Here is a 22,619-nt window from a genome sequence, read left to right as displayed (position 1 = left end):
TGAATCTGCTATGTTACATGATATTCTATCTACTAATGTTCATGTTGAGAGTGAACAACAACTTACTGTTCAGGAGCCTACTGTTCAGGTGGAGCATGTTATTGATTCAGGTGATACATCTGACAAGAAAAATGTTGATGCACATGATGAACCCGTCGTTGATGATGAACATGTCACAACAAATCAGCTTATTGTTCCACCCAGTTGGAATCTCGCATGTGACAGAGTTAGGCAGGGTATTAATAAAGCTGAAAAGTTAATTGAAGAGTACAATATTGTTTCTTTTGCTTTATCGGTTGCAAAAAAATTGAAGGTAATGCTGAGCCTTCTTCATGTTCCAAGGCTATTATTTTTTGTGATAGTAATAAGTGGATGACCGCTATGCATGATGAGATGGAATCACTTGAAAAGGATGGCACTTGGGATTTAGTAAAATTGCCTAGAGAGAAGAAACCTATTCGTTGCAAGTGGGTTTTCAAGAGGAGACAAGATATAAAGCAAGGTTAGTTGCTAAACATTACACTCAGATTCCAGGTATTGACTATAACAAAGACTTTTCTCTTTTTGTGAAGCATAGCTCTATTCGCACTTTACTTAGTATTGTTGCCATGAATGATTTTGAGCTTGAACAATTGGTTGTTAAAATTGCATTCTTACATGGAGAATTAGAAGAGGATACTTATGGAAGAACCTGAAGGTTTTGTTATTCCTAGAAAAGAAAAGCTTGTCTATATGTTAAAGAAATCTCTTTCTAGACTGAAGTAATCTCCTAGACAGTGGTACAAGAGACTTGACACCTTTATGCTCTCTCAAGGTTTCAAATGGTCTAATTATGATAGCTGTGTTTATTTGAAAACTGTCAATGGTTCAGCTATTTATTTTCTCCTTTATGTTGATGATATGCTAATTGCTGCAAAGAGCAAGTTAGAGATTAATGAACTGAAGAAGCAATTGAGGAATGAATTTGAGATGAAGGATTTGGGTGTAGCAAATAAAATACTTGGCATGGAAATATCCAGAGATAAACTATCTCGAAAAGTGTATCTAAGTTAGAAGGGATATATTGATAAAGTTCTTCGTCGCTTTAATATGCATAATGCCAAGCCAGTAAGTACCCCATTAGCTGCACACTTCAAATTATCATCAGTTTTATGTCCTAAGTCAGATGCAAATATTGAGTACATGTCTAGAGTTCCCTATTCGAGTGGAGTTGGTTCACTTATGTATGCCATGGTTTGTTCTCGTCCGGATTTATCTTATGCATTGAGTGTTGTTAGTACATACATGGCTAATCCTGTAAAAGAGCATTGGAAAGTAGTTCAGTGGATTTTCAGATACCTGTGAGGTACTTCTAATGCTTATTTACAGTTTGGGAAAACTGGAGATGGACTTGTTGGTTTTGTCAATTCTGATTTTGCTGGTGATTTGGATAAGAGAAGATCACTCACGGGTTATGTTTTCACCATTGGTGGTTCTGCTGTGAGTTGGAGAGCAACTTTGCAGTCTATTGTGGCTTGTTCCACTACTGATGCCGACTATATGGCTATTTCTGAGGCATACAAAGAAGCTATCTGGTTGAGAGGTTTGTATACTAAGCTTTGTGGAGATTCATCTTGTCGTACCGTATTTAGTGACAGTCAAAGTGTTATATATCTTACAAAGAATCCAATGTATCATGAGAGAACAAAGCACATTGATGTCAAGATATCACTATATTCGAGATGTTGTTGCTGAAGGTGATTTGAAGGTATGCAAGCTAAGTACTCATGATAATCCTGCTGATATGATGACAAAGCCAGTTTCTACCAATAAGTTTGAGCTTTGCTTAGTCTTAGTTGGTATTTCTCACTAGTCCTATGGACTTTGACGCACATGGTGTTTATACTGATTTGGATGGAGATATTTACTTTCTTCGACTACTGGAGGGAATTTGGCTCAAGGTGGATATTGTTAAATTATGATCCAAATTATAGTACCATGTTGGACTAGACGTAGGACAACCGGTGTGGGCGTTGCGTTGACATCGACGCGTACGAGTACAACTTGTTTACTTGTCCTCCAAGGACTCTTATGTATTGCCCTCATATATACCCCATGTAGTTGCACCTAGAGACAGACTGTCGTATTGTGCTTGTAATACTCATCTTCATAGTGATTGTGTCTTCGTGCGTCCGTGGTTTTCTCCCATGAGGGCTTCCACGTAAAAATTCGCGTCTCTCGTGTCTCGTTTTATTCTCATTTTATCTAACAATAGACATCGAAGGGTGTTGCGGTCCATTTGTCAACGGCGAGGCATTTCCAAGGAGGCCTTCGACATCTTCATCCATGTCGGTTGCCTCATCATAGTCTAATACAGCGGTTAAACCATCGATGGTGCCCACTAGGTGGATGGTGGGTGGGATGTAAATTTCTAGGTCATTGGCTTTAAGTCCAATCGTATTGTGAACCAAAGTTTTGCCATCCGAGATTGTCATGCTCTGGATACGGTCAAGAATCTTGTTTAGGCGAGACATCTCTTTGGTGCTTAGGGTCAGGTTGTAGGCGGGGCTGACACAAAGTACGACCAGCGTATAACTCAGTGTGTTTTCAGCATAGAGAAGACCCACGGGCGGCTCTAGGTCCAGCGCTAGGGTTGGCTCTACATTTGACATAGCTTCAGAGATAGGGCCCATCCGAGGCAGGGGCCAAGGAGTGGTTGCTTGAAGTCGTAACGTCGGGGCCTTCCGGCAACACCAGAGACCTCGGCCCGATGTTCTCAACGGCGATCGGTCCCAAAGTTGGGATTCCATCATTGGAAAACTCCATCCTCTGGATGAGGGCCCAGCTTGTCAGGATGAGCTCGCGTGCGGGCATCCGTGGTGTACTTCAGACCTCCAAAGGTCACGATCTGACCTGGGGCGTAGTTTTCCACGGAGGCCAGATGGCCAGCCGAGTCAGCGCAGAAGGTCATGTCGTCGAATACAAAAAGTTGTCCGGGGACGTAAACATTCCCGCAACCGTTATCATAGTTGACCTACAAATGAGACATCAATCCTTCTATCGATCTCACAGTAGAACCTTCAATGAAAGCACCAGCGTCGGTGTAGAAACTAAAAGACCTCGGGGTAGGGGGTCTCGAGCTGTGGATCCTAAACAAATGGTAACTAGAATAGGGGATACGATGTTTACCAAGGTTCAGGCCCTCTTAATGGAGGTAGAACCCTATGTCCTGCTCTTGTTTATATTCATGAAGATGTTACAAGTACAAAGTTGATCTACCTCGAGATCTATAGATGTGGCCTCACTCTAGGGCTAGGAGAATGAGATTGCGTTGATGTTCCCTCTAGGGGCTAAACCCCTCAGCTTATATACACACCGAGTAGGGCATCTAGGGTTGCAAAGTTGGCATCTTGACATGGAGATGGAAGAGGTCTTGGAGTGTACGACAAGTCTTCGGTAGATGTAGTCTTGATCTCCTCCCCATCGTGTGGCCCCTGGAGTCCATCTCGCAAAGAATGAGGGCCCTTCGTCCCATCCCGAAGTGCATGGACAGGCTATATTGGTACCCCCTAGCCCATGACACCGTCACTGGGGACAAAGATTAGGATGCACTACGCAGGATGGGTTGAGATTGGATCTGGGCAGAGGTGCAGCGGGCAAGGAAGAATGAGAGCGTGCTTTTTCTATCGCTATCTCTTTACTCTTATAGGCCAATGAAAGGCCAAGAGTCCCTCTTACGCATCGTTGAAATCTCCACTCCCCACAAAAGTTGTCGTTAGCAAATGGGGAGAAACAAAATCTTAATGATATCCATGAGAAGACGGGCACGATCTCCATATCGATGGGACATACCAATAGGAGGATGACCCCAGTCCGCGATTCATGTGAGCAGTAACTGTCCGCCCAGTCGTGGGTGACGCCGCTTTGATAAGGTTGTCAGGCTAGAAAGCACTGTTCACACCTTTGTGGCCGACCTTCGTGGTTAAGTAATCTCGCATCTTCGGATGCCGAGTGAGTTCAGCTACGCCATGGTCGGGGGACAACATTCCTTTGAGGGGTGGTCCATGGTGGCCTTTAAAGGAAAGATATCTCGAATTCCCGAAAAAAGGGAACTCATCTGTCAAGCCAAGGACTTTGGATCCGAAGTTGTTTACATCAAGGAGGACATTCTCGGCATAAAAGACCAGTTTGGGGCTACTGACAGTGTCCTGAACTAGGGGGTGCTAACCTGGTCGGCCCATAGTCCTCGGGATGGGCCAGTGGGCCCTCATTCCCATTGGCATGGACTCCGGAAGCCACACGCGTGGAACGTGGTGAAGACTGCATCTGCCGAAGACTTGGCGTATACTCCAAGACATGTCCTGCCACCTCCATGTGTGCCCCTGGATACCGACCATGTAATCCTAAATGCCCTGCCTGACGTGTATATAAGCCAAAGGGTTTACCTTGTAGAGGGGACTTTGACACAATTCCATTCACCTAGCCCTAGGGTTAGAACACAACTTACGATATCAAGGTAGATCAAGCTTGTACTCGATACACCATCATCAATATAAACAAAAGAGCAGGACGTAGGGTTTTACCTCCATCAAGAGGGCCCGAACCTGGGTAAACATCGTCTCCCTTGTTCATGTTACCACCGATCTGAGATCCACAGTCCGGGACCCCCTACCTCGAGGTCTGTCGATTTTGACACCGACATGCGTCAAGGAGGAGCGGCTCTCACCGTCGGCCCGACGCGTCAAGGGGAGCGGCTCTCTCCGCCCTGACACGCCAAGGAGGAGTGCCGCTCGCCGCCGCCCATGCCCAATGTGACCGTGAAAGTACGCGGTCGGCTTTAACACTACCTCAGTGGTTGCGCCAACGGTAGCTCTTCCTCATCCCGGAGCACCCTAATGGCGCAGGAGTACGCCATCAGGGAGCCGCGCTAGCGGGACAGGCGCAATGGGGCGCGCTGACCGGAGTTCGCTCACTCCGATGTCTCCCCGCCACACGTCACGGCGGACCCGAAGCTGGCGTACGCGTGGGCTCTGGACCACTTGGTGACAACAGCGGAGACGAGCAAGCGTCATCTCCGCCGCCTCGACTGGGAGATGGCCAAGTACGGCGAGGAGTGGTCTCTCACTGAGATCGCCGCCGCCAATTTCGCCTCCTTCAATATCCCCCCGCTCACCTCGTTAGTGGCCGTGGCCGCACTACGTACGACGCAGGAGGAAGCTGAGAAGATCATCCACGAGCGTTAGGCGGCTGACGGGAAGCCCTGCTGCGACACCTCCACCTTCTGCAGTCCGAAGCACAACGACGACGACTCCGACGACGAAGCGGGGGACGATGACGTAGGAGGAGCCGCCGACCAGCCCGACAATGCGTACTAGGTCACCGTCAAGTATTGGCTAATTTAGGGTTTTATTTTAAGGTTTTTAGTTCACAAATATCGTGCGGTTTTATGTACAAATTATCCCATTTCAAATAAAAACCGTCGTGTTTATATCAAAATTCGCCCGGTTTGCACGAATTTTGTTCAATTGGTTCAAACTATTGTCGCCTAAGGTTGGATGACGACCTCCCGCGTCAGTGTCCCCGGACTGATTGCCCTTTGTCTGTGGACGGATGTGGAAGAAAATTTACGGGTCCGCCATTACAGGTGGCCTGAACTCTGGTATCCACCACAAGAAATCTAAACATCTCGCACATCTGGACAATGTTCACGAGTACTGAAATTTGGTTGCTTCTCTTTCCCCTCTCCCAAGACGACTAGGAAAAGCCTTCCTTCCCTCGATCTAAATTGGCGAGCCCGTAGATTCGCCTCCCCTCCATCTGCCGCTCCGGCGACCGATGGCAGGGAGGAGATTTGTGGTGCCTCGGATCCGGCTAGTAGATAGGTAGGGTTTTAATCCTCGCAGAGGCGAAGTTTGGAGGGATGGCGTCGCTTCTTCTTCGAGTCAGTCTTTCGGGCTTCGATCCTCCTCAAGTTCATCCGTTGAGACGGATTAGACGGAGCTCCAGCATAGATTCCTGCCAGCTCCTCGGGCGGCGAGGTTAGGGTTTCTTGTCGTGCGTACGCAACGGCGATATTTGGTGTCAGGTTATTCAGATTTATTCAAGGATTCAAAAACGACGATTGTGGCTCCAGGGTGTTGGTCCTTAGGGGCACGTGCACGAAGACTTTCCGGCTGTCATGGACAATGTCAGGACGGCTCCGGTATGGGAGCGGTGACAGCGGCGCGTCGGCGGCTCGTTCTGGCGATGACAATGATCGTTTGATTGTCCATGAATCTCGATGTAATTTTTATTATATTTGAGGCGTTTTGTACTTCTCATGATCTGATTTTTTGCAAAAAAAAACAAAAAGGTACAGATCGTGACGTCCCACCGTCGACATAGCCCTGGGTGCGTGCGGTCGCGCAGTTAACGACGCAGCGATTCCGGGTGGCCCACGTAGTCGGCAAATCGTACGTGTGGGTGGCTGGGTGCGCCGGGGAGCGAGCCAGATGCGCTGAAGGCACAGTCTTGCCCTGTGCAGCCATGTGGCGGGGGGAAGCAGCTATCAAGCGATCGCCTCGCGTGCCGCTCAACTGAATCGATCCCTTGCCAGCGTCGTACGACCCGTGTGCAAAAGTCGGAGCCCTTGCCAGCGGCCGCCCAGGCAGGATCCGATGCTGCTGACTAGTTTATCTGCCGATCCGTTCGCGTCCCGACGACGAGGGCCGATAGTACATCCGGCGAGCTGGTCACACTCGCACTACGGGTTTGCCACCGTAAAGCCTCATGAGGGAGGCGTTTCGACCCATCATCGCCGTTGCATATCGCGATCCCGCGCGCCAAACTTTCCAGCGCTGTTTATCACGGCATCCCGTGCACCGAAAGCCGGCCAATAATGACTCCAGCTAGTTTCGTACGGTCGGTGCCCGAGCTTGGCCGGTGAGTTTCTTCCCAGGAATGGACGGTGAAAAAGAAATCAAAAGGCCGACACGCCACCGGCATTTGGCCACGAAAGCGTTCATCAAAGCGAGAAAAGCAGGGGGAAAAGAACGGCCAGCCCGATCGATCTGATTAGAAGCCCTGGACATCGGGGTGGCAGTTTTATCTGTCTGCTTACCCCGCCGGACCAAATCCACTCAAGCAAGGAAACCCAATCCCACCCGCTTTGCTAGGTTCGGCACGACGGGCCGGTGAGCGGATAAACGTTTCGACCCCACATGTCAACGTCGGGCTCTCTTTCTAGACTCCTCTCGTCGTCCTGGTCATGTGCAATCACTCTCCCGACGTGCATCCATTGCCAACTTGCAACCCTTCATTTACTAACAAAATCCACCACGAACTCTTATCTTCGTCCGCTACTGGTGATTGAGCATCCAAAAGAATCAATGTTAATGCCACACAACCACTTAAATAAACCCGGCCAATCGTTTGTGTTTTTTTTTAAGAATCGGCCAATCGTTTGTGGACAAAATGGCTCACGCCACTGTTCCAAAATCGATCGATCACTTAATCAATTGGTTGAATTATCTCCCTAAAGTATTGCCGGACAGCGACGGGCGTGGACAAGCGTCCCGTCGGCAGCGGATGCGGAGGAGACGCCACGGAGAGAGGCCAGAGGGAGCACCCCACCGACCATTCGCACCGGGCCACGCCTCGGTGAGCGTAACTGCCCACCACTCCACATGGCGCCCGCCGACCTCTCCCGATGCCGTCGATGGCGCGTTCGCCACGTTGGACTGACCGCCCCACGACATGCGTCGGGGCTCCACTGGCTCACGCGCTGCCTCGTCACGCCATTATTTCCGGCCGACACGCTGTCACTCGCAACGTTGAACCGTCCTTCTTTCCTGCTTGTGTCCTCACGTACAGCGCTACAGAGGACAGATGTACACCTTTCGGCAGCGGCTCCCGATCGACCTCCTTGACAGCGGCTATATAAGGAAGCCTCTTGGCCTGGACACCTTCATCAGTCACAAAGCCAAAGCAAAAGCCACAAGCCAAGAACCAATACTTGATCTGTTGTTTTCTTTAGCTCCCGGAAGACCTTTTAGCTGCACCGATCGATCTCGATCATGGAGGATGAGAGGAGCACCCAGTCATACCAGGGAGGTGAGGCCGCCGAGCAGGTGGAGGTGACAGACAGGGGCCTCCTCGGCAACCTCCTCGGCAAGAAGAAGGCGGAGGAGGACAAGGAGAAGCAGGAGGAGCTGGTCACCGGCATGGAGAAGGTCTCCGTGGAAGAGCCCGAGGTTAAGAAGGAGGAGCACGAGGATGGCGAGAAGAAGGAGACCCTCTTCTCCAAGCTGCACCGATCCAGCTCCAGCTCCAGCTCGGTAAGTGCAAACATGATTTACTAGCGCTTTGCTGTATTAGCAAATTCGGATATGGCATGGTTGTTGCGGTCACTGACCTCGTGATTGATCGTCTGTGCAGTCTAGTGACGAGGAAGAGGAGGAGGTGATCGATGACAACGGTGAGGTGATCAAGAGGAAGAAGAAGAAGGGTCTCAAGGAGAAGCTCAAGGAGAAGCTGCCCGGCCACAAGGACACCGAGGGTGAGCACGTGACGGGCCTACCCGCACCGGCGGCCCCCGCGTCTGTGCAGACCCACCATGACACCGACGTCGTCGTCGAAAAGATCGACGGTGACGTGAAGACAGAGGCGGCACCGGCAGTGCCCGAGGAGGAGAAGAAAGGCTTCTTGGAAAAGATCAAGGAGAAGCTGCCCGGCGGCCACAAGAAACCGGAGGACGCTGCTCCGGTGCCCGTCACGCACGCTGCTCCAGCACCAGTGCACGCGCCGGCGCCAGCCGCCGAGGAGGTGAGCAGCCCTGACGCGAAGGAGAAGAAGGGCCTACTGGGCAAGATCATGGACAAGCTGCCTGGTTACCACAAGACAGGGGAGGAGGACAGGGCCGCCGCCGCTGCAGGCGAGCACAAGCCCAGCGCTTGATCGCCGCCGTGCCCGAGACTCGTGACCGGACCTCGATTGAATTGTTGGCGTGTGTTGTGTTTGCTTTACGTTAAGTTGGTGTCAAGGTGGGAGGGGTTGATCGTCTTTGAAGGTTCGGTCCGTGAAGCCCGTTCAGTGACGGATGCTTGTGTTTCAGTTTGGTTCAGAGTCAGGTCCTGGATGTTGTTAAGTTTGTTTACTTATTATGGGCGCTTGTGTATTGGTTATTTGCTGGGCATTATGCCTTGATATTAAAGATTTCCGCCCAGTACATATTGTTGCATTTTGTGAAGATATATAGCGTACATTGTTGCGTTTTTTTTTGCCAGAAATATATTGTTGTGTTGTACGTGTTAATTGTTGCTCGAAAGATGGTGTGTTTTTTTTTTGTTGCGAGAGAAAATTTTAATCTATAACAACCTGATAGAAGATAATGAAGAGATCACCAATGATGGGACTGAAGTGGTACTCAACCCCACCCAAGATACCATTGAACAAATGTTGGAAGCTCAAAAGGACACATCAAAAAAATGGGGGCCAGTGCAAGTGCAAAGAAGAAGTACCAGAGTTGATGTAGGAGGGAAAACCATGTTGGAGATAGCTGTCAACAAGAAGAAGATCCAGAACCTGGAGAAGGAGAAGGACACTTATCAAGGTACTCTACTCAATAACTCTTTTAAGAATTTCTCTGACCCTGAATTTATTGCTACTGCTCAAAAAATAGGTGTAGAAGTAGATGTAGTTGAGTTAAATAAAGCTGGTAGATAGCTAAGAAAAGTAAGCACTCTAAGAGACCTGTGGGGTCCTGTAGAGCTGACATTCATATAGATGCTTCATCTGGTTTAGATAAGAAAGTGGCCGGCACCAGCCAGGGGGGCCCAAATCAGACTGGAGAGACCAATATAGCTTCAAAACTGCCTGATAATTTAGATAATCTTACAGACTCTTCACACACATCTGAAGGGTGTAATGGAGACACATGTATTGAAGTAGATTATAGTGGGATCTGGACCAAAGTTTCAAAATATGGACGGGGCAAGCACCCTAAGAAAAGCCTTTTTAGATGAATTGCCTCTTCTGGAACATTAGGGGCATAACTGCCCCAGGGAGGAAAACCTGCATAGTGGAGGTACTTAGCAAGACCAAAGCTTGTATTATTACCTTCCAAGAAACAAAAAAAGAAGAGCTCTTTTCTGCTTTCTTGAAATCTATTAGCAATAACAGGAATTTTGTGTGGCACCACCTGCCTGCTGAAGGATCTGCTGGAGGGATCCTAGTAGGTGTGGATGCAGACATTTATGAAGTGAACAATTGGAGTTCCTTTAAGTTCTCTGTCTCATGTAATCTCACTGTTAGATCCAGTGGGATCAAGTTTAGACTGATTAGTGTTTATGGTTCACCTTATGATGAAGGGAAAGATGCTTTCATCTCTGAGCTCCATAGCCTGTTTATAGATGATAACCAGCCTACCCTGATAGAAGGAGATTTTAACTTGGTTAGATATCAACAAGATAAAAGTAATGGCAACATCAATCACCACTGGTGTGATAAGTTTAATGCCTGGATAGAGATTTGGAGTCTCTTAGAGATCAAAATGTCTGGCAGAAAATTCACATGGGCCAATAACCAAAGTAATCTGGTTATGACCACCATAGATAGAATTTTCTGCAATACAAAGCTAGAAGCTTTGTTCCCTTTGAGTAGCTCACAAGCCCTGCCCAGAGTGGGAAGTGATCACACCCCACTGCTGTGGGACTCTGGCTTAAATAGCCCCCCCAAACCCACCAGTTTCAAATTTGAAAAGTGGTGGTTGTTGAGGGCAGATTTCAGAGAATTAGTTATTAAAAACTGGACAGCCCATGTTAAAGAGAAGAAAGCTATAGATATTTGGCAGGTGAAAGCTAGGAGATTCAGGAAATTTCCTAAGGGATGGAGTAAAAATATTGAGGCTGAGCTTAGGAAACATAAAGCCAGCCTCACACTAGAATATGATTCTCTAGATATCAAGGCTGAAACTGAACAGTTATCAGAACCTGAGGTTGATAGGATGAAAAAGATACTGCAGGATCTTCAGCAAATTTGGCTGAAAGATGAGATTAAAGCCAAACAAAGATCTAGGGACAAGGATATTTTAGAAGGAGATAGGAATACTAAGTACTTCCAAACTGTAGCCAACCAAAGAGAAGGAAAACACTGATCCATGCATTAGAAGGCCCTAATGGCAATGTCACTAAAACTAGAGATATGCTAGAAATTGCCACCTCTTTTTATAAAGAACTTTTTAAGAAGGAAGAGAGAAACGGTTTTAGTAGACTCAGTGATGATTTTTTTCTCTGAAGGAGAGAAAGTCAAGAATGAGGATAATCTATCCCTTCAAGCCCCTTTTACTGAAGAAGAGGTAAAAAAGGCTGTTTTTGGATCCTACTCAGATGGAGCCCCTGGTCCTGATGGCCTTTCTTTCCTCTTTCTCCAGCAATTCTGGGAGATTTTGAAAGTTGATATTATGGCTCTCTTCAAAGATTTTTTTGAAGGAGAGCTTGACATATATAGACTTAACTTTGCTATGATCACTCTAATCCCTCAGGAGAAAGATGCTACTAGTATGAATTTTTTTAGACCAATTAGCCTTCTGAACTGTATTTTTAAAACTTTTACAAAGGTTTTAACTAATAGATTAGCCAAGTTGATGAACCTCCTCACTTCCAGTAACCAGTCTACCTTCATAAAAGGCAGGTTTATTTTGGAGAGTGTGGTCATAGCACATGAGGTGCTGCACTCTACTGTCCATTCTAGTAATTCTGGTGCAGTGATTAAACTAGATTATGAAAAAGCCTTTGACAAAGTTAATCTAGACTTCTTGTATGAGGCGCTGGAGAAAAGAAACTTCAGCCCTAGATGGATTAATTGGATAAAACAAATTACTCAGCTAGGGTCTATTGGTGTGAAGATTAATGGTGTAGAAGGGAACTTTTTTACTACTAGTAAAGGGCTTAGACAGGGGGACCCTGCTTCCCCTTTGTTGTTTAATCTTGTCATTGATGTTCTGACCAGGATGCTAATTAAAGCTGCATCACATGACCTAGTGAAAGGCTTATGCTCTGATCTCATCCCTTGCGGGGTCATCTGCTTGCAGTATGCAGATGACACTATCCTGTTCCTAGATAATGATGTAGAAAAAGCAGCTAAACTCAAAATTATTTTGACTTGCTTTGAGAACGTTTCTGGTATGAAAATTAACTACACTAAGGGTGAAATCATACCTATAGGTCTATCTGAGGAAGAGATTAAACCCTTTCAATACATCATGGGCTGTACTGTGGGTACATTCCCAATAAAATACCTAGGCATTCCTCTTCATTATGACAAGCTTAGAAGAGAGGACATACAAGCTCTTATTGATAAAATCCTCAAGAGAATGGCAGGGTGGAAAGGAAAGCTACTCTCCTATTCTGCCAGGATTGTCTTGATTAAAACCTGCCTTGCAAGTATCCCTGTATACCTGCTTGCTTTCTTTAAATTTCCTAGATGGGCACTTGACTTAATCAATAGTCAGATGGCTCACTGTCTGTGGAGTGACTTTGAAGGGAACAGGAAGTTACACCTTGCTAATTGGCATCTAGTCTGTATGAAGAAAGAGTATGGTGGTCTAGGTATCCCAAACATCAGGGATGTAAACCTATGTCTCTTGGGCACCTGGGTGAAGAGATACACCCAGGATGGGGGCAAAATCTAGAGAGATATAGTTGATAGTAAATACATTAAAAAGGAGCCCAAACATCTTTGCTGCTAGCACACAAAATACCTCCAAATTTTGGCAAGGTGTTATGTGGGTAGCTAAAGCTTTAAAGTTTTGATATAGATGGCAAATAGGAGATGGTACCAAAATTAGACTTTGGGAGGATATTTGGTTTAGCACATCCCCCTTGTCAGTTCAATTTTGGCCCCTATATACTATATGTCACCAACAAGGTGCGACTGTAGCTCAAACCTGGGATGGCACAAATGTAAAATTGACCTTTAGGAGGACCTTCTCAGCTGCCATGATGGAGGATTGGTACTGTCTAGAACAGATCATCAGAAGCACTGTGCTCTCTGAAGGAGAAGATTCTCTGATCTGGCAATATGAGAATAATGGGGTTTACTCTACTAGCTCGCTTTATAATGTGATTAATTTCCGAGGGGTGCAGCCTGTTTTCATACCTTCTGTATGGACTATAGTCATCCCACCTCGAGTGCAAGTATTTCTCTGGTTACTGTCTCATAATAAGCTAATGACTAAAGATAATATTTTAAAAAGAGGCATTGTGAAACCTCCAGAGTGCTTATTTTGCAATGAACATGAAACTGTAGATCATTTGCTTTTCCACTGTGTGGTTGCTAAACAGATCTGGTTTGGTATCTCTGATATTTTCTCTTGTGAATTAGGTGCTACCTACTTGTCTGTGGCTAGATATTGGCCAGCACATAAGAAGCATTTAGTCTTAAATTCAGTGTGTGCCTGTGTAATGTGGTGCATTTGGAAGTACAGAAACTCCATGATTTTTAATGGTGTACTGTGGTCTGACATTAAACAAATTTGGTGGTAGATCCATTTAACCCTCAAGAGGTGGATGATCCTTTTCAAGTACCCACAGCTGGAAAACCTGAAACTCATCTTGCAGAAGATAGCATCGATACTCACTTCCCCTTTCCTGCTGACTATGGGGTGACTGATGGCATGGACACTGAAGGTGTCCTGAGCCAAGGTTCTCTCACAAAAATGTCGTTGTGGATAGGAGGAGTGAGCTCCGGTAAGCTGTCGCAAGGGCACTACTCGCCTCCTAGGAGCCCTGGGAGGAGCTTCAAGACCATGTCTTCACTCAGTCCCATCACGCCGCTGGAGCTGCCGCTGTCTTCGATCCAAGCAATCAAGCGAATCAAGAGTGGTGAGTACCACAAAGCAATGGAGATGGAAGCGCTGAGGAGCAGCATTGGGGTGGTGCTGGGGCTTTAGATGCTGGTCACTATTCAGGGCTGGAGTACGGAAAGACCCCGGCTTGAACTTTCGTTGATCTTAGTTTGGAAAGGATACGTGGTCTGTAATAACTGCACTTGGGGCAGTTGGCTTGCCGGTTCTCTAGTTTCTATTTCTTGGTTTGGTAAACTTGGAGTCATGTAACAGATTCTGCTCTGGTTTCGTTTTGAATGAAAAATGGAACCAGGGGGGGTGTTTACCCTCCTGATAGTCTAAAAAATTTCAATCTATTCATCAAACATGGCAGGACAGAGAACACTAGAGGTGATAAAAATTACAACTGGAGAACATAGAACTGGGTTTTGGGACTCAGAGCTGCAGAAGATTATATGTTCGTTCGTGAGTTTTGCTTGGCTAATAGACTTTCGACTTCAACAGACTGATCTTACTTTTTGTTTTGCTTGTGGTATATGGTAAACTAGTGTCCTCAACTTCCCTTTGTCTTTATTTGGATTTACAAGATTTTGAACCGATGCTTTTGATGCCTTATGTTATAAAATCATGGCAGCTTGCGGATTCTTTAAAGAAATAATATCGTTACATTGTTTTTTCCTCGTGCGCAAGAAGTCATGCAATATTCTTGTAGGCTTCTGGATAAATATAGGCTTCTATTCCGGGTCAAAATACACATGGCCTTTTATCTAAAAAGGACGAAACCGAGATATGGATCAAGGGACCTCATATATGGACCAGGAGTCAAAATACACACGCACCCTCTCCCTGCCCGCCAGTTTGGGCTGGCCCATTTGCGGGGCTGGACGCCCCCTCTTTTTTTCGTTTTTACTTTCCCTTTCCTTTTTTCATTTTTTTATTCTATGTTAAAATAATATGGGATTACAAAAAGGTTCAAAAGTTTTTTAAAAAATTGAATTGTCAAAAACAGTTCTTGAATTCTAAAATGTTTGTGATTTCAAAAGAATGAACATTTTTTTTTTACTGAGCAATGTTTATTTTGATGAACAATATTTATGAGCATTTTTTAATAATGATTAGTAGTTTTTTGTATTTGAACAACAAACTTTTAATTTGATGAACATGTTTTTAACTTGATGAACAAAATTTGTATTCAAGAACAATCTTTTGGAAAAATGGATGAACAAATTTTCAATTTGACGGACAATTTTTTAAAATCAATGAACACATGTTAAAGTTGCTGAAAAAATTTTAGTTTAAAGAAAAAAATTTAATTTTGATCCATGAACAAAAAATGAATTCAATGAACATTTTTTAACATTGGTGAACATTTTTGGAATTAAATGAACCAAAAATGTTCGTGTACTTGAAAAAAATTTCAAAAATACTGACATGGGCTTCTATTCGGGGTCAAAATACACATGGCCTTTTATCTAAAAAGGACGGAACCGAGATTTGGATCAGGGGACCTCATATACGAGAGCTCCTATGTAACGCTCTCTGCGTCAAGCAGTCGAGCGATCGCATAGGGGATCGACAGACTGGGCTGGCTCATCTCTCTCGTGAACAGTAGCTCACGGTGGAAAAAAAATTCAAAAATACTGACATGGGCTTCTATTCGGGGTCAAAATACACATGGCCTTTTATCTAAAAAGGACGGAACCGAGATTTGGATCAGGGGACCTCATATACGAGAGCTCCTATGTAACGCTCTCTGCGTCAAGCAGTCGAGCGATCGCATAGGGGATCGACAGACTGGGCTGGCTCATCTCTCTCGCGAACAGTAGCTCACGGTGGAATAAAAAAAGATGTGTTGCCAGGAATCGAACACAAGACCTGCTGCTTACGAGCATACACCTCGAAACAGTTGAGCTAGCTAGCTTTGTTGATCACAGAACATTGCAAAATCTTAAGAAAACTTAAACGCCGATCCGAACATCTTTAAAAAATTCGGACACAAGACCTTTTTTTCAAAAACAAAACGTGAATATTTTATCAAATTCGAACATTATTTTGTCCACAAATTCTGAGAAAACTCAAACATTTTTCAGCACACAAATGAATTTTGGAGATGCGAACATATTTTTTAGAACGGAAAACATTTTTTAAACTACCCAAAAAATTGAACAGGAACAATTTTTCAAATTTCAAAACAAAATTTGTAAACACGACCAACTTTTTCACGCGAACATTTTCTGCAACTCCAGAACAAAATTTGAAAAAATGAACATTTTTAAAAATTTGCAAACAACTTCAGAAACGAAACATTTTTCGAAACTCCGAACAAAACTTGTAAATATGAACATTTTTTGAAATTTTTGAACAAATTTTGGAATAGGAACACTTTTTCAAACTCCCAAACAAAATTTATGGAGTTTTACGAACATTTTTCAATTTGTGAACAAAATTTGAAAACATGAACATTTTATAAATTTGTTCACCTTCTACCACAGACCCGAAGGTAAGATCTTTGTTTCCCAGAATGGAACATTTCTAGAGAAGGAGTTTCTCTCGAAAGAAGTAAATGGGAGGAAAGTAGAACTTGATGAAGTAATCGCACCTTCTCTCGGATTGGAAAGTAGCACATGAGAGAAATCTGTTCCCGTGATGCCTTCACCAACTAGAGAGGAAGCAAATGATAATGATCATGAAACTTCAAATCAAGTTGTTACTGAACCTCGTAGGTCAACCAGAGCACGATCCGCACCAGAGTGGTACGTTAATCCTGTTCTGGAAGTCATGTTGTTAGACCAAGGCAAACTTACAAACTATGAAGAAGCTATAATGAGCCCAGATTCCGACAGATGGCTTGAGGCCATGAAATCTGAGGATAGGATCCATGTATGAGAGCAAAATGTGGACTTTGGTGGAATTGCCCGATGATCGGCAAGCCATTGAGAATATATGGATCTTCAAGAAGACAAACGCTGATGGTAATGTCACCATCTACAAAGCTCGACTTGTCACAAAAGTGTTTTCGACAAGTTCAAGTGGTTGACTACGATGAGACTTTCTCACCCGTAGCGATGCTTAAGTCCATCCGAATCATGTTAGCAATTGCCGCATTTTATAATTATGAAATCTGGCAAATGGATGTCAAAAACTGCATTAATTAATGAATATTAAAGAAGAGTTGTATGAAGCAACAAGAAGGTTTTTTCGATCCTAAATGTGCTAACAAAGTGTGCAAGCTCCAGTGATCCATCTATGGACTGGTGCAAGCATCTCAAAGTTGGAATATACACTTTGATGAGGTGATCAAAGCATATGGTTTTATACAGACTTTTGGTGAAGCCTGTATTTACAAGAGAGTGAGTGGGAGCTCTGTAGCATTTCTGATATTATATGTTGATGACATATTGTTGATTGGAAATGATATAGAATTTCTGGATAGCATAAAAGGATACCTAAATAAGAATTTTTCAGTAAAAGACCTCAGTTAAGCTACTTACATATTGGGCATCAAGATCTGTAGGGATAGATCGAGACGTTTAATAGGACTTTCACAAAGTATATACCTTGGCAAAATTTTGAATAAGTTTAAAATAGATCAGTCAAAGAAAGGGTACGTGTCTGTGTTGCAAGGTACGAAGTTGAGTAAGACTCAAAACCCGACCACGGCAAAAGATAGAGAGAGATGAAAGCCATTCCCTATGCCTCAACTTAGGTACTATAAAGTATGCCATGCTGTGTACCGGACCTATTGTGTACCTTGTCATAAGTTTGGCAATGGGGTACAATTATGATCCAGGAGTAAATCAATGTACAATGGTCAAAATTATCGTTAGGTACCTAAAGAGGACTAAGGAAATGTTTCTCGGTTATGGAGGTGACAAAGAGTTCATCGTAAAGGGTGACGTCGACGCAAGCTTTGACACTGATCCGGATGACTCTGAGTCTCAATCTGGATACATATTGAAAGTGAGAGAAATTAGCTAGAGTAGTTTTGTTTAGAGCATTGTAGACATAAAAATTTGCAAAATAAATACGGATATGAATGTGGCAGACCCGTTGACTAAACCTCTCTCACAAGAAAAACATGATCACACCTTACTCTTGGGGTATTAATCATATGGCGATTTGAACTAGATTATTGACTCTAGTAAACCCTTTGGGTGTTGGTCACATGGCGATGTGAACTATGGGGGTGTTAATCACATGGCGATGTGAACTATTGGTGTTAATCACATGGCGATATGAACTAGATTATTGACTCTAGAGGCAATAATGGAGTTGTTATTTTATATTTCCTTATTCACAATAAAGGTTTATTTTCATGCTAGAATTGTATTGATCATAAACTTAAATACATGTGTGAATACATAAACAAATACCGTGTCCCTAGTAAGCCTCTACTAGACTAGCTCGTTAATCAAAGATGTTTAAGGTTTCCTAACCATAGACATGTGTCGTCATTTGATAACGGGGTCACATCATTAGGAGAATGATGTGATGGACAAGACCCATCCGTCAGCTTAGCATATTGATCGTTCAGTTTATTGCTATTGCTTTCTTCATGTCAAATTCATATTCCTTCGACTATGAGATTATGCAACTCCCGGGTACCAGAGGAATGCCTTGTGTGCTATCAAACATCACAACATAACTGGGTGATTATAAAGATGCTCTACAGGTATCTCTGAAGGTGTTTGTTGAGTTGGCATAGATCGAGATTAGGATTTGTCACTCCGAGTATCGGAGAGGTATCTCTGGGACCTCTCGTAATACACATCATAAGCTTGCAAGCAAACAACTAAGGAGTTAGTCATGAGGTGATGTATTATGGAACGAGTAAAGAGACTTGCCGGTAACGAGATTCAACTAGGTATGAAGATACCGACGATCAAATCTCGGGAAAGTAACATACCGATGGACAAAGGGAATTATGTATGTTGTCATAATAGTTCAATCGATAAAGATCTTAGTAGAATATGTAGGAGCCAATATGGGCATCCTGGTTCCGCTATTGGTTATTGACTGGAGAGGTGCCTCGGTCATGTCTACATAGTTCTCGAACCCGTAGGGTCCACACGCTTAACGTTCGATGACGATATAATATTATATGAGCTATGTGATTTGGTGACCGAATGTTGTTCGGAGTTCTGGATGAGATCATAGACATGACGAGGAGTCTCAAAATGGTCGAGAGGTAAATATTGATACATAGGACGATGGTATTCAGACACCAAAAGTGTTTCAGGGGTACCGGGTACTTATCGGGTCACCGGAAGGGATTCCGCGCACCCCCGACAAAAGATATGGGCCTTATTTGCTAGGAGGGGAAACACACCAGACACAAGGGGCTGGTGTGCCCCCCATATGGGCCGGCCTAAGGAGGAGAAGGAAAGGGAGAAGGGAAAGTAAGTGTGGATTAGGATTCTCACTGCCTTCCTTCTCCCCCCTCTTTCCTTCCCCCTCTGACAAACATGGCAGGGGGCGCGGCCAAGGGCAGGAGCCCAAGTAGGATTCGGACCTACTTGGGGTACCCCTTGGACTCTCCCCTCTCCCTCCCACCTATATATATGAGTAGGGGGGCGCCTAGCACACAAGAGATCAATTATTAGCCGTGTGCGGCGCCCCCCCCCCTCCACCGTTTATACCCTCGGTCATATTTTCGTAGTGCTTAGGCAAAGCCCTGCAAGGATCACTTCACCATCACCGTCACCATGCCATCATGCTGACGGAACTCATCTACTAACTCGACTTCTTGCTGGATCAAGAAGGCGAGGGACGTCACCGAGCTGAACGTGTGCAGAACACGGAGGTGTCGTGCGTTTGGTACTTGATCGGTTGACGCGCGAAGAAGTTCGACTAGTTGAGAAACGCTCCCGCTTACGGTCTACGAGGTTACATAGGCACACTCTCCCCCTTGTTGCTATGCATCTCCATGGATAGATCATTGCGTGTGCGTAGAATTTTTTTTTCTTTTGCATGTAATGATTTCCAACAATGTTTTTGTGTGCAAACACACTTTTTGGCGACTCCGCTGGGGACGAAGCTTTGAACGATCTCCGACCCGTTCTTGCTTCGAAGAGATCGTCATCTAGGGTTTGCAATCTCAAAGGTAACATGAATACCCAATTCACTTATGTAGATGCAAATAATGCATACGTTGTTGCTAGATCGTTTAATGAGCATAATGTATCGGCTAGCCCTAGCTTTATCAATCATGCATATAATTATGTGCAAGAGCCGATGCAACAAAATCTCCATGCTTCTGTCTCATATAATTTTAGCAACATGGAACATATGTATACCAACTCCCATGCATCAGTAGCCCCACAAATTCATATGCCGATGAACAACATGATGAGTTTCGTTAATCAAGTTGAAACACCCCACATAGGAACTTCCGATAGTATGCAACAAAGTGTTTCACCTTTTTATTCATCGGCAACTAGCTTGCAATATGTTAATCAAAACATGCCGGTGGATAGGTGAATTGGCCATGCTACTACTAGTTATCTGGCGAATTACCCTCAATCATCATATGCTACACCTCATGCTACTAATTTTTTTGGCACCATATGCAACTATAGGTATTCATAATTCGGCTTCCCACCTTCACGCAAATAGCCGAGTAAGTGAAAAAATCTATAGGATCACATGTGTCTTCACCTAGTATCGTAGCATACAATGTCTACCCTGCACAATTACAGAATTTTGGTGACATTTCGTTACCGAAAGAGTCTAAAAGTGTCAAGGGGCAATTATATCCAGAATGGGCCATTAAGAAAAATCTTACGTCTTTTCGGGACGAATGCAATGTTGTTCTACATGAATTAATAAAAAAGGGAAAGCCTATTAATTCTGCTACAATCCAAGCTAGATTATGTCAAAAAGAGAATCAAATTGGGTGTGGATAGAATTGTCAAAAAAGGTGGTGATTAGGATAACAAAGTTAATTCGGCTATTGAAAAGACCAAATCAAATATTGCGTATGCCGAATCTGTTCTAGAAAAACAGGACGACAAGGTGTTGGGGAGCTATTCAAAATAGGAACAACATATCGTTCAAGTAACGCAAATATCATGCTCCCCCAATGTGTTTGAAAAGGTATGTCTAGCAAGTGATTTACCTATCTTCCGATTTGGTCGCAACTTTATTGTTGATGCTTCTATAAGAAAAATTCTCATAATTAATTTTGAAAGACCAATGAAGAAGGGAAATTTACTTGTTTGCAATAAAACTGTTATAGAACATATAGGTCGACCTATTGTGCCATTTGTAAAGACCGATAGTGACTTATTATTGCAGCTAAAGATTTCTCCGTTGCTTTATCAAAATTTCATATCTAAGTGGGTAGCTTTGCTTGTTTCATACTTGGCTTGCACTTAGTCTCAATTGAGACATGTGTATTCTAACTATTTTCGTCTCAGAAATTTAAAGCCAAGGTCAAATTCTTTTGAGAAATCCGATGTCAATATAATATCTTGTCCAAAATACATCTGTGATAGGGTGCAAAACACATTGCATAGCCAAATGGGGATATTCCAAATTTGAACCATTCGTTTACTTAACTCCAAAGCTCTTCGGACACCAAGATCGGCTAGAAAACAAGAAGTATACCTTCAATTCAATCATGTGTGGTCAAATATTTGACTTGTTGCTGAAGAATAATTACATTAGATCACCATGTCAAGCCATCAATCAAAGGACGAATGTATTATAAATTGCATGATTCTTCCAAGCATAATTTTGAGGATTGCAACATGTTTCGTCAAATAGTCAAATTGGCCATTGATAGAGGGCGATTGAAATTTGTTGAGACACCAGGAGATGACCAGTCTATTCCGATTGGTCCTGATGGCAAATGATTTTTGCATCGGCTGCTTCAAACCGGTCCATTTCAACATGAGAAGGTAAAAATTGTGGATAATGGGATCTAGCTTTCAAGTAAGGAAGTTGTTTGAGAGCACAACGATAATATTCTTGAGGGTGAAAATTGCATCGAGGTTGCGCAAAATAAGCCACGTACTTAGGGGGGGGCAACAAGAAAATCCAAAGATCGGTGCAAGCACAACCAAAGAAAGCAAAGGCCAAGGTAAGCACAAAGGTAAAAAGTGGAAAGTCACTTTTGCGCAGCTATTGGAAAAATATCAGAAGATAAGTGAGGAGAACAGTGTTTATCGGCCAAGTAATTCAAGAGCATCAAGACCACCCCCTAGGCGCAAACCCGAGGATCGGTATTGGCAAAATGAGAATTATAATGCAGTATATTTGTATCCATATTTTGTGCCGCCAATGCCAATGCCAATGCCACGGGTACCTTCCTATGATAATGTAAATCCATATCCATCGTGGGACAGGTATGATACAAGGACGCATTATTCATCTTATTTTAGACCATCTCACAAACATTATGCAGCTCCAAAAAGATCAACAATTGAACAAGCACATGTCAAAGACCGTTTTAATCATAAGGAATCGGTCCGGAGCTCAAGGAACAAGAAAAAGGTGTTCAAGCAAGTTTACCATGTCAAAAAGATGGTCGTAAGAGTGCTACTTCAAATTCGATCTCAAATGAAAAGGAGTCAATTAAAGTATTGACATTGGCTACTAAAGGAAATGAGACAAGTCAATCAAGTGCCAAATCTGAAGAGACAAAGTTGAGAGTGCACAAGGTAAATATGAATTGCCATTGCTTCAAACAAAATCACAACCGGGGTGCTCACTCGGCTTATCATATTGATAAAAGAAGAAATTATAAAAACTTAGTGCACAAGAACTTGAAGAAAGGAACATGGCATGGGTTTCCCAAAGGAAGTACACAAAATAA

General features: G+C 44.0%; 2 protein-coding genes across 2 annotated transcripts; both read left to right on the top strand.

Moving 5' to 3' along the window:
* The first annotated feature begins 7,907 nt into the window (after positions 1-7,907).
* LOC543250 (dehydrin COR410-like) lies at positions 7,908-9,186 on the top strand. Its single transcript, XM_044557500.1, has 2 exons — positions 7,908-8,294; positions 8,395-9,186. The coding sequence occupies exons 1-2, from the start codon at positions 8,034-8,036 to the stop codon at positions 8,911-8,913; spliced, it is 780 nt and encodes a 259-aa protein (XP_044413435.1). The 5' UTR covers positions 7,908-8,033; the 3' UTR covers positions 8,914-9,186.
* Positions 9,187-9,307: 121 nt separating this feature from the next.
* Positions 9,308-14,213, top strand: LOC123137675 (uncharacterized). Its single transcript, XM_044557501.1, has 2 exons — positions 9,308-9,568; positions 13,500-14,213. Exons 1-2 carry the CDS (start codon positions 9,412-9,414, stop codon positions 13,904-13,906), a joined length of 564 nt encoding a protein of 187 aa, XP_044413436.1. The 5' UTR covers positions 9,308-9,411; the 3' UTR covers positions 13,907-14,213.
* The last annotated feature ends 8,406 nt before the right edge of the window (positions 14,214-22,619 follow it).

The sequence above is a fragment of the Triticum aestivum genome, chromosome 6B (assembly GCF_018294505.1).
Source record: "Triticum aestivum cultivar Chinese Spring chromosome 6B, IWGSC CS RefSeq v2.1, whole genome shotgun sequence".
Classification (NCBI taxonomy): Eukaryota; Viridiplantae; Streptophyta; class Magnoliopsida; order Poales; family Poaceae; genus Triticum; species Triticum aestivum.
The sequence above is the reverse complement of the archived record's forward strand: the minus strand, read 5'-3'. Positions and strand labels throughout refer to the sequence as shown.